The following is a 12,501-nucleotide window of genomic DNA, read 5'->3' on the forward strand; positions in this document are numbered from 1 at the left end:
GAATAGGAAGTCGGACTCTTACAGTTTCTTGCAGTTTGAGTAATCTAAGGTAGTGATATATTTATTACAAAACTGTCAATCCCAACAGTATGTGGGTTATAAAGTAGCCATGTTATGTTGTAGAACTTAAGTTATAGTCATTATAACTATAATTATAAGTAATTATATTATTATTTATTATTGTTTCTTTATTTTTTTTATAAAGTTGGTATTTAAAAATTGTTAATTCCTTTTGTTCATTTTGGACTTGAATGTGGGGAGGTTGACCATACGCAATTCTTGCTGAAAATCCTTAGTGACTGAATTCTGGGTTTCCAGGTGCTGTTCTATGAGAGGTGGTTTTTCTTTAGGCCCTGGAGAAGGGCAATGAAGTAAACTCTAGCCCAGGGGTTCTCAACCTTTTTCCTTTCTGAGGCCTCCCCTCCCCGCCCCCCAACATGCTATAAAAACTCCCCAGCCACAACAATTGTTTTTCTGCATATAAAAGCCAGGGCTGGCATTAGGGGGAAGCAAGCAGGGCAACTGCATGGGGCCCCCACACCACGGGGGGCCCCGCAAAGCTAAGCTGCTTTGGCTTCAGCCCCGGATGCTGAGGTCAGGGCAGCATGGACTTTCTGCCCTGCGCCACAATGAGTCTAATGTCAGCCCTGTTTGGCAGACCCCCTGAAACCTGCTCGTGGACCCACAGGAGTAGGGTTACCATTCGTCCGGATTTACCCGGACATGTCCTCCTTTTTGTGCTAAAAATAGCGTCCGGGGGGAATTTGTAAATCACTCAAAATGTCCGGGATTTCCCCCCTCCCCCGGCAGAGCAGAGCGAGCGGCTGGGAGGGCTGCAGGAAAGTCACGGGCTGGACTCCGGAGCAGCTGTAGAGGAGCTCCTCCCCCCCTCCCTCCCTCCCTGCAATCTGAGCCGGCAGCTCCTCCTCCCCGGCAGCCCCGCGCCCCGCTCCAGCAGCACTGTGTAGGGCCAGGGACCGGGTTGTGTGTTGTGCTGGGGAGCGCAGCCACGTGTCCGGCTCGCACAGAGCCCAACACCCTGTTCTGAGCAGCAGGGTAAGGGGGGCAGGAGAAGGGGCAGGGAGGTTCTGGAGGGGGCAGTCAAGAAACGGGGGGGGGTCGGGAGTTCAGGGGGGGGGCTTCTTGGGGGGAGTGGAGAAAGTTTTGGGCAGTCAGGGTACAGGTAGGGGGTAGGGTCCTGGGGGGCAGTTGGGGGGGTCTTAGGAAGGGGCAGTTAGGGGATAAGGAACAGGGAGGCTTAGGTAGGGGGTGGGGTTCTGGAGGGCAGTTAGGAGCAGGGGTCCCAGGAGGGGGCAGTCAGGGGACAAGGAGCGGGTGGGTGGGTGGGGGGTTGGGAGTTCTGGGGGGAGCTGTCAGGGAGCAGGAGTGGGGAGAGGGATCGGAGCAGTCAGGGGACAGGGAGCAGAGGGGTTTAGATGGGTCGGGAGTTCTGGGGGGGGCTGTCAGGGGGTGGGGAGTGGTTGGATGGGGCGTGGGAGTCCCAGGGGTCTGTCTGGGGGTGGGGGTGTGGATAAGGGTTGGGGCAGTCAGGGGACAAGAGGCAGGGAGGCTTAGATAGGGGGTGGAGTCCTGGGGGGCAGTTAGGGGCAGGGGTCCCAGGAGGGGGCAGTCAGGGAACAAGGAGCAGGGGGAGGGTTGGGGTTCTGAGGGGGGCGGGGAGTGGAAGGGGCGGGGCTAGGGCAGGACGGGGGCGGGGCTAGGGCAGAACGGGGGCGGGGCTCCTCCCGTCCTCTTTTTTCCGTGCTGAAATATGGTAACCCTACACAGGAGGCCTCAGACCCCTGGTTGAGAACTGCTGCTTTAGCCCACCCAAAGGTTACAGAGGCTTAAAGAAAAGTCCCCAAATCATGAGAGTTGTGATAAAATTGCGAGAGGCCTGGTCTACACTAAAAAGTCAGGTCGACCCAGCTATATCACTCAGGGGTGTGAAAAATCCACATGCGAGTGACATAGTTAAGCCAATTTAACCCCAGGTGTAGACAGCATTCTTCTGTCGCCCAAGCTACTGCCTCTCAGGGGATGGGGGGGGATTAACTACACCGACTGGAAGGGATCTAGATAGGCCATGTCTACATGGAAGCACTACAGCACTGCAGCTGTGCCACTGTTGCATTTTAAGTGTACAGAAGCCCAGAGTCGGCAACACTGCTGTTCACTGGTCTACAATTTTTGAGAAGTCGTCTGCTTCAGAGATAAAATGTGCTATTTATTATGTATTTTGATGTGCTGAATTCAAATATGACAATTAAAACAACTGATTGGCTACTGTTTCTAAGATATTTAAGTTTTTACATTTTATGTCTATGTATATTGTGTAGATAGTAGAGTTTTATTCATAAATTGTAAACCTAGGTCTTTTCATGTGTTTATGGTTGCTTTACATGATAATATTTCACCTGTCCTGTTTATGTAACACTTTAAAAATCAGCAAAAAAGGGTTATATAAATAAAATTTATTATGAAACAAAAGGCAAAAAACTATTATGTACATAGTTTAGTCCTATTCAGTGTCTACTCGGCGCTTCTTGGCTTGTCTCTTGTATTCATTAAATGGAGCATCTCTTGTCACTGTCCAGCAATAGTCTGCAAGCATTGATGGGCTCCATTTGCCCTGATAGCGTTTCTCCATTGTTGCAATGTCCTGGTGAAATCGCTCGCCGTGCTCGTCGCTCACTGCTCCGCAGTTCGGTGGAAAAAAATCTAGATGAGAGTGCAAAAAATGTATCTTTAGTGACATGTTGCAACCAAGGCTTTTGTATGCCTTGAAGAGGTTTTCCACCAACAACCTGTAGTTGTCTGCCTTGTTGTTTCCGAGAAAATTTATTGCCACTAACTGGAAGGCTTTCCATGCCATCTTTTCCTTGCCACGCACTGCATGGTCAAATGCACCATCTCGAAGAAGTTCACGAATCTGAAGACCAACAAAGACACCTTCCTTTATCTTAGCTTCACTTAACCTTGGAAATTTTCCACGGAGGTACTTGAAAGCTGCTTGTGTTTTGTCGATGGCTTTGACAAAGTTCTTCATCAGACCCAGCTTGATGTGTAAGGATGGTAACAAAATCTTCCTTGATTCAACAAGTGGTGGATGCTGAACACTTTTCCTCCCAGGCTCCAATGACTGTCTTTCTTGATGTAGTGGGAATCTCTTGCACGACTATCCCATTCGCAGAGAAAACAGCAGTACTTTGTGTATCCAGTCTGCAGACCAAGCAAGAGAGCAACAACCTTCAAATCGCCACAAAGCTGCCACTGATGTTGGTCATAGTTTATGCACCTCAAAAGTTGTTTCATGTTGTCATAGGTTTCCTTCATATGGACCGCATGATCAACTGGAATTGATGGCAAAACATTGCCATTATGCAGTAAAATAGCTTGAAGACTCGTCTTCGATGAATCAATGAACAGTCTCCACTCATCTGGATCGTGAACGATGTTGAGGGCTGCCATCACACCATCAATGTTGTTGCAGGCTACAAGATCACCTTCCATGAAGAAGAATGGGACAAGATTCTTTTGACGGTCATGGAACATGGAAACCCTAACATCACCTGCCAGGAGATTCCACTGCTGTAGTCTGGAGCCCAACAGCTCTGCCTTACTCTTGGGTAGTTCCAAATCCCTGACAAGGTCTTTCAGTTCACCTTGTGTTATGAGGTGTGGTTCAGAGGAGGAGGATGGGAGAAAATGTGGGTCCTGTGACATTGATGGTTCAGGACCAGAAGTTTCATCCTCTTCCTCTTCCTCGTCTGACTCAAGTGAGAATGATTCTGGTGCATCAGGAACCGGCAGTCCTTCTCCGTGGGGTACTGGGCGTATAGCTGATGGAATGTTTGGATAATGCACAGTCCACTTTTTCTTCTTTGACACACCTTTCCCAACTGGAGGCACCATGCAGAAGTAACAATTGCTGGTATGATCTGTTGGCTCTCTCCAAATCATTGACACTGCAAAAGGCATAGATTTCCTTTTCCTGTTCAACCACTGGCGAAGATTTGTTGCACAAGTGTTGCAGCATATGTGTGGGGCCCACCTCTTGTCCTGATCTCCAATTTTGAAGCCAAAATAAAGGTGATAGGCTTTCTTAACCATAGTGGCTATACTGCGCTTTTGTGATGCAAAAGTCACTTCACCACAAACATAGCAGAAGTTATCTGCACTGTTCACACAAGTACGAGGCATCTCTGCTCACTTTGGCTAAACAGAAATGTGTCCCTTTGCAAAATCAAACACTGACAAATAAGAGAGCACGACACTGTATGATTTCTAGAGCTGATATAGGGCAATTTGTTCAGCAGAGTGATATAAGCTTCGTTATGATTGCATCATCCATGACTTCTAGGAATAATATGATGCAATTCATATCATGTATGACACAATACCAGCTTCAGATTGCATCATTCATTGTTTTGCCTAAAAAGCAAGTACTGTCCAAACCCAGTCATAGATTTATTCATAGATCCAGTCAAAGATGTATTTTAGTCATTTCTGGTTTAAATTGAGATCCCTTCCCTTTATAACTGACCTATCCTCCGCCATTCCCAAGTCAAGGGTCGTATATACTGACCCAATAGCATATCTTGAAAACTAGAGCCAATCAACAATTTTAAGCATCATTTTCGTTCTCAGTGACCCAGAATTAGTAAAGTTTGACTACATTTATTTCAGAAGCATTTTGGCTGTAGAGCAGTGTATCTGTATGCAGTGGTGCCTGGACGGCCTAATCAGGATCATTGTACTAAGAGAGGGACTGGCATTGCCCCAGCAAGCTCCCAAGCTGTGTGTGTGTGAATCTGTTTTTTCTCTTCAGTGTGATTTGGTGGCTGACAGCCATGGGCGGCGGGTGAACCCCCGCTTTGAGGAGACCCGCTGGCCCCGCCCCCCGCACGCTGGAGCCCCAAACAACCCCTCCCCCCATACAAGAAAAAAGACCCGAGGAGCCCTGGCCCACCCTGACCCACTGCGTTCCCCCCCAGCACCAGACTGAGAGGCCAGCCCCCCAGAGCACCGGGCCGGCCCCAGCGCCGCCAAAGTTTGGCTGGCCCTAGCGCCCGGCCGAACCGCCAGCCCCACAAGCACTGGGCCAAGCCGAGCCAGGCCAGGCCAAACCAGCAGCCTCACCGAGCGCCGGGCTGGCCCCAGTGCAGGGCCGAGCCGCCAGCCCCCCAGAGCACCAGGGTGGCCCCAGTGCCACCAGAGTCAGGCTGGCCCCAACGCCCGGCCAAGTCAGCAGCCTCTCCAAGCTCCGGGATGAGCCGCCAACCCCCACAAGCGCTGGGACAAGCCGGGCCAGGCCAGGCCAAGCCGGCAGCCCCCCTGAGCGCCAGGCTGGCCCCAGTGCCGGGCCGAGCCACCAGCACACACCCCCCGACGGTCCTCCGACCCGCGAGAGTCAGGCTGGGCCAAGAGCCGCTGGCAGCCTCCCCAAGCACCAGCTCCTCCCAACCCTGAAGGCCACCTACCTCTGCTGAGCTGCCAGCCCCAGTAGCGCCCGACCAAGCCTCCTCACTCCACCGGCCGCTGGCTCTCCGTGTTGCTCCTCACTCCCTCGTCCCAAGGAGGAGCAGCAGGGACCTTGGGGATGGGGGTGGAGAGGAGGAGGCGGTGGGGGTCTCGGAGAAGGGGGGGCCACTGCGGCCCAGTTGTCCTGCGGCAAGTCGGCAGCAGCACCAGGGAAGGCAAAGCCTGGCCTATTATACCCGTCCCCCATGCTGACAGCATCTTCTGGAAAGGTTGTTTAGTGACCGTCTTGGTTGGCTCTGTTATCCCCAAAGGCTGCGTTAGCTGTCTGCATGGAGTGCGGCCCGTTAACAGGTTTGTCACTGGACATTATGGAGTTTGATCAAGGGTGTGGTGGTTATTTCATGGGGATCTAGCTGTTGAAGAGAGCTGTGTGCCAGGCCAGTCTCCTTCGCCTCTGTGTAATGAGTAGGGTTGCCAGGCGTCCAGTTTTCGACCGGAACGCCCAGTCTGAAAGGGAACCTGGTGGCTCCAATCGGCACTGCCAAACAGGCCGTTAAAAGTCCGGTCTGTGGTGCAGCGGGGGCCCAGGCCTAAGGCAGGCTCCCTAATTGCCCTAGTTCCTGGAGGTGGCTGCCAGTTCCTTGCGGCCGCTAGGTGCATGGGTGACCAGGGAGGAACGTGCTGCCCTTGCCTGCAAGCACCGCTCCCTAGGGACAGCAGGGACCAGGCAGCCGCTTCCTGGGAGCTGTCATAAGCACCGCCGGGACCCCGCACTCCGTCCTGCACCCTAACACCCTGCCCCAGCCTGGAGTCCCCTCCCACACCCAAACTCCCTCCCGAACCCCACACCCTCCAACACCCTGCCCCAGCCCTGAGTCTCCTCCTGCACCCCAACCCCCCTCATCCCCAGCCCCACCCTGGAGCCCTCTTACACACCCTGAACGCATCATTTCTGGCCCCACCCAGAGCCCACACCCCCAGCTGGAGCTCTCCTCCCATGCCCCAACCCCCTGCCCCACCCCAGAGCCCCCTCCTGCACCCCAAACCCCTCATCCCTGGCCCCACCCCAGAGTCCACACCCCCAGCCAGAGCCTTCCCTCCCTCCCACACTTTGAACCCCTCAGCCCCAGCCCAGAGCCCCCTCCTACACCCCAAACCCCTCATCCCCGGCCCCACCCCAGAGCCTTCACCCCAGCCGAAGCCCTCACCCCCCCACACCCCAACACCCTGTCCCAGCCTGGAGCCCCCTCCTACACCTCAAACCCCTCATCACCGGCCCCACCCCAGAGCCTGCACCCCAGCCCGAGCCCTCACCCCCCCACACTCCAACACCCTGTCCCAGCCCGGAGCCCCCTCCTGCACCCCAACCCCCTCATCCCCAGCCCCACCCTGGAGCCCGCACCCGCAGCCCAAACCCCTCACCTCAAACCCCTCATGAATGGGGGAGGCAACCTAGTGACAGATGATGTGGAAAAAGCTGAAATACTCAATGCTTTCTTAGCCTCGGCATTCACAGACAAGGTCAGCTCCCACACTGCTGTCCTGGGCAACACAGTATGGGGAGGAGGTGAGCAGCCCTCAGTGGTGAAAGAACAGGTTAAGGACTATTTAGAAAAACTGGACATGCACAAGTCCGTGGGTCCAAATCTAATGCATCCGAGGGTGCTAAGGGAGTTGGCTGATGTGATTGCAAAGCCATTGGCCATTATCATTGAAAATTCGTGGTGATCGGGGGATGATTGGGAAAAGGCAAATACAGTGCACATATTTAAAAAAGGGAAGAAAGAGATCCCCGGGAACTACAGACCGGTCAGCCTCATGTCAGTCCCTGGCAAAATCATGGAGCAGGTCCTCAAGGAAACCATTTTGAAGCACTTGGAGGAGAGGAAGGTGATCAGGAACAGTCAACATAGATTCACCCAGGGCAAGTCATGCCTGACCAACCTGATTGCCTTCTATGATGAGATAACTGGCTCTGTGGATATGGGGAAAGCACTGGACAGGGTCCTCCTTACCCATACACAAACTACGCAGCTGCGTGCTGCTCCAGTGGCCAGCCCAATCCCCTGGCCAGCTGAGCCGGCCAGGAAAGCTACCTCCGCGACCACTCCACCCCTTCCCCTTAGCTCCCACCCCTGCCCCACCTCTTTCCACCCCTGCTCCGCCCTCACCCCACCCCCACTCCACCCCTTCCCCTGAGCTACATCCCGGGAGACTGCAGCAGGGGTTGGGCACGCCCTGCAATCACCGGGCAGCAGGAAGTGGAGCGACCCAGCCCCAACCCCCTCTGCTCCGCTGGCTCGTACTGGGGGGTGGTTTCCCCCTTGCCCCCCAAGCCCCAAGTCTGCTCTTGCCCCCCACAGACCTTCGGCACAGCCCCTCCCACCCCACAGAGACCTGAGGCCAGCCCCCCTTGCGTAGGGCACCACAATGCCTAGGGACAGCCCTGGCAGTGGACATGATATATCTTGACTTTAGCAAAGCTTTTGATACGGTCTCCCACAGTATTCTTGCCAGCAAGTTAAAAAAGTGTGGGCTGGATGAATGGACTTTAAGGTAGATAGAAAGCTGGCTAGTTTGTTGGGCTCAACGGGTAGTGATCAACAGCTTGATGTCTAGTTGACAACCAGTATCAAGCGGAGTGCCCCAGGGGTCAGTCCTGGGGCTGGTTTTGTTCAACATCTTTATTAATGATCTGGATGATGGGCTGGATTGCACCCTCAGCAAGTTTGCAGATGACACTAAGCTTGGGGAAGAGGTAGATATGTGGCTCTGGGAAGAAGGATAAAGGAGTTTAGGGTGCAAGTGGTGGTCTCGTCCATCCTCCCTGTGTAAAGAAAAGGACCAGGTAGAGACCATCGAATCGTGGAGGTTAACAAATGGCTATGCAGGTGGTGTCAGAGAGGAGGCTTTGGATTCTTTGACCATGGAATGGTGTTCCAAGAAGAAGGAGTGCTAGGCAGAGACGGGTGTTGTACTTAAAGTACTGCACAGGATCTTTTCAGGGGGAATAAGGCAAAGCGCCACATTTATTGGTAATACATGTATCAATCAACAATATATGATATATATTACACTCATGAACTCACACACACACAAACATACTCTGTCTTGTTGTTGTTACCAATTAGTTGCTCCCCTTAACTTCACTGGCCAGGTGAGTTAGATGGGGGAGGGGTGGAGCCGGGCTTCTGCTGATCCGGATCGATGCTCCCCTGTTGACAAGACAAGACCCGGGGTCCTCTGCAAGACACCTCACATTTATAGCAGCTTCCCTCTCATGCAAATCTGTACCAGATTCAAAATCTGTATCTGTGTCCATTGGTCCTTTGTGCTGCTTCCTTCTGGGTGCTGTCCCAATGCTGTTCAAAGAGGGTGTTTTCAAAAGAAGGTGCTCGCTTCTAACTCCCAAGGCCCTCAATATGTCTGCTCTTCTTTAGTGAGCCCACTTGACAAGTTTTATTGTTTTGGGGTCTGGCTTCCATCCCCACTCCAACTGTTGCAACTGTCTGGAGGTGCTTGCCTTCCACGCCTTGCTCATTCACGCCTCGTTCATTCAACAGAGAGAGATTAAAAAGGGTGGGGGGAGAGATTTTATTCTACTCCTAGCAAAAAGACATTTTTTTAACATTATACCAAGTCTCAATACAAAGTTTTCTATATAAGGATCTGATATAAAGTTGTATGAAAATAGAGGCATAATACAAAGTAATATGAAAGTTATGTGAAGATGCTTGATGCAGAGATTTTTCTACACGGACTCCACCTAACGAAGAGAGGGAAAAGCATCTTCGCAAGCAGGCTGGCTAACCTAGTGAGGAGGGCTTTAAACTAGGTTCACTGGGGGAAGGAGACCAAAGCCCTAAGGTAAGTGGGGAAGTGGGATACTGGGAGGAAGTACGAGCAGGAGGATTAATGATCTGGAGGATGGCGTGGATTGCATCCTCAGCAAGTTTTCAGATGACACTAAACTGGGAGGAGTGGTAGATACGCTGGAGGGTAGGGATAGGATACAGAGGGACCTAGACAAATTAGAGGATTGGGCCAAAAGAAATCTGATGAGGTTCAACAAGGACAAGTGCAGAGTCCTGCACTTAGGACCGAAGAATCCCATGCACGGCAGCAGTTCTGCAGAAAAGGACCTAGGGGTTACAGTGGCTGAGAAGCTGGATATGAGTCAACAGTGTGCCCTTGTTGCCAAGAAGGCTAACAACATTTTGGGCTGTATAAGTAGGGGCATTGCCAGCAGATCGAGGGATGTGATCATCCCCCTCTATTCGGCATTGGTGAGGCCTCATCTGGAGTATTGTGTCCAGTTTTGGGTCCCACATTACAAGAAGGATGTGGAAAAATTGGAAAGAGTCCAGCGGAGGGCAACAAAAATTATTACGGGCCTGGAGCACATGACTTATGAGGAGAGGCTGAGGGAACTGGGATTATTTAGTCTGCAGAAGAGAAGAATGAGGGGGCATTTGATAGCTGCTTTCAACTACCTGAAAGGGGGTTCTAAAGAGGATGAATCTAGACTGTTCTTAGTGGTGGCAGATAGAACAAGGAGCAGTGGTCTCAAGTTGCAGTGGGGGAGGTCTAGGTTGGATATTAGGAAACACTATTTCTCTAGGAGGGTGGTGAAGCACTGGAATGGGTTCCCTAGGGAGGTGGTGGAATCTCCATCCATAGAGATTTTTAAGGCCCGGCTTGGCAAAGCCCTGGCTAGGATGATTTAGTTGGTGTTGATCCTGCCTTGAGCAAGGTGTTGGACTAGATGACCTCCTGAGGTCTCTTCCAACCCTAATCTTCTTTGATTCTATGATCCCTGGCCGCACCCTAGAGCCTGTACCCCCAACTGGAGCCCTCACCCCCCCTGCACTCCAACCCCCTGCACCACCCCAGAGCCCCCTCCAACACCCCAAACCCCTCATCCCTGGCCCCACCCCCACCCAGAGCCTGCACCCTCTCCCATACCTCAGCCCTGTGAAAGTGAGTGAGGGTGGGGGGAGGGGGAGGGAGGGGGGATGGAGTGAGCAGGGGCGGGGCCTCAGAGAAGGGGCAGGGCAGGAGTGTTTGGTTTTGTACCATTAGAACAGGGGTGGCCAACCTGTGGCTCGGGAGCCACATGCGGCTCTTCAGAAGTTAATATGCGGCTCCTTGTATAGGCACCGACTCCGGGGCTGGAGCTACAGGTGCCAACTTTCCAATGTGCTGGGGGGTGCTCACTACTCAACCCCTGGCTCTGCCACAGGCTCTGCCCCCACTCCACCCCTTCCCACCCCCTCCCTGAGCCTGCCGTGCCTTCATTCCTCTCACCCCCACTCCGAGCCTCCTGCACGCCAGGAAACAGCTGATCCGGGGGTGTGGGGATGGAAGGTGAAGGAGGCGCTGATCAGTGGGGCTGCCGGTGGGTGGGAGGCGCTGGGAGTGGGGAGGGAGCTGTTGGGGGACTGCTGGGGGACGTATTACTGTGGCTCTTTGGCAATTACATTGGTAAATTCTGGCTCCTTCTCAGGCTCAGGCTGGCCACCCCTGTATTAGAAAGTTGACAAGTAACAGGGGGTAGCCATGTTCGTCTGTATGCACAAAAACAACGAGGAGTCCGGTGGCTAGGGTTACCATATTTTAATTTAAAAAAAGGAGGACACTCCACGGGGCCCCGGCCCCGCCCCAACTCCACCCCCTTCCCCGCCCCAACTCTGCCCCTTCCCCACCCCGCCCCTTCCCCAAAGTCCCCGCCCCAACTCCGCCCCTCCCCTGAACGCTCCGCCCCCCTGGTCCTCCTTCTCCCCTGCTTCCCGCGAATCAAATGTTCGCGGGAAGCCTGAAACAGGGAGGCAACAGGAAGGCAGCAGGTAAGTTGGGGCTAGGGCGGTGGCGGGGCGCGAGGAGGCGCGGCCCAGTCCGGCCCCCACGGCCGAGCGGCTCCCTCTGGTGGCCGGCCTGCCCCAGCCAAGAGGCTCTGGCTCCGGCGTCTCCCGCCTAGCTCGGCTTGGGCCCTGGATCGCCGGCCCTGGTTCCGGCCGAGCGGCTCTGGCCCGCCCTGTCCCCGGCGGCTCCGGCCCAGCTCGGCTCGGGCCCCAGTTCCGGCCGAGCGGCTCCAGGCCGGCCCCGGCCCTAGCCGAGCACCGCTGGCCCCAGCAGCCCGGGCACTGCCGGCCCCAGCGGCTCAGGCACCCCCGGCCCCGGTTCCAGCCGAGCGGCTTTGGCCGAGCACCACCGGCCCCAGCCCAGACCCAAGCCCCACGACCCCTCCCTCCCTATTTTCCCGGACATGTCCGGCTTTTTGGGATTTCCTCCTGGATGGGGATTTGAGGACCAAAAAGCCGGACATGTCCAGGAAAATCCGGATGTATGGTAACCCTACCGGTGGCACCTTAAAGACTAAATCAATCTGTTAGTCTTTAAGGGGCCACTGGAGTCCTCCCTGAGCATGCTCAAATAAACGTGTTAGTCTCTACGGTGCCACAAATACTCCTGTTCTTTTTATTAGAAAGTTGGCAACCATAGCAGCGATGCAGTGCCTTGGGTGTAGTGTACAGCGCCGAGCGCCCTGGTCCCGAGTTTGGCTTGCAGCCCCATACCCAGCCCCGGCCCACTCAGCCAGGGACTTGCCTTTCTAACCCCTCTCCCTCAGAAAAGATGCGGGGACGGAGCGCGCGCCCCATGATTGACATCCCGCGGTCCCGCCCGCCGCGCCTCGTTAGCTAATCGCCTGCGCCGCGCGCCGTCTCAAGCTCGTCTTCTCTTCTATTGGCTGCTTCGAACGCGGCGACGGCCAATGAGCGCGCAGGAACGGTTGGTTGCGGAAAGGGCGGGACAGGCAGGGCCGCTTTGCTGGGCTCCGGCGGAGAACTTGAGGGCGCCATGGAGCGGGCGCGGGCCACGGCCGCCCAAGGTGAGTGCGGGGTGGGACCCCGCCCCCCCGGCTGGGGGTGCGGGCTCGGAGGTGGGGCTGGGTTGGGGGCTCCGGGCCGGGGGCGCGGTAGGAAGGAGCCCCGCCTTCCTCAGGGTCCTGCGCGGCGC

The 12,501-nt window shown here is 54.6% G+C and overlaps 1 protein-coding gene across 1 annotated transcript in view; it reads left to right on the forward strand.

Moving 5' to 3' along the window:
* Positions 1 to 12,298: 12,298 nt before the first annotated feature.
* Positions 12,299 to 12,501, forward strand: part of LOC112104839 (cytoskeleton-associated protein 2-like) — a 46,361-nt gene continuing 46,158 nt past the window's right edge. Inside the window, exon 1 of the mRNA XM_024197399.1 lies at positions 12,299 to 12,373. Coding sequence (XP_024053167.1) covers positions 12,343 to 12,373 — 31 coding nt within the window. The 5' untranslated portion in view covers positions 12,299 to 12,342. The remainder of the gene's footprint in view (positions 12,374 to 12,501) is intronic.

This window comes from Terrapene carolina, unplaced genomic scaffold, assembly GCF_002925995.2.
Source record: "Terrapene carolina triunguis isolate 2854851 unplaced genomic scaffold, T_m_triunguis-2.0 Scaffold49, whole genome shotgun sequence".
Classification (NCBI taxonomy): Eukaryota; Metazoa; Chordata; order Testudines; family Emydidae; genus Terrapene; species Terrapene triunguis.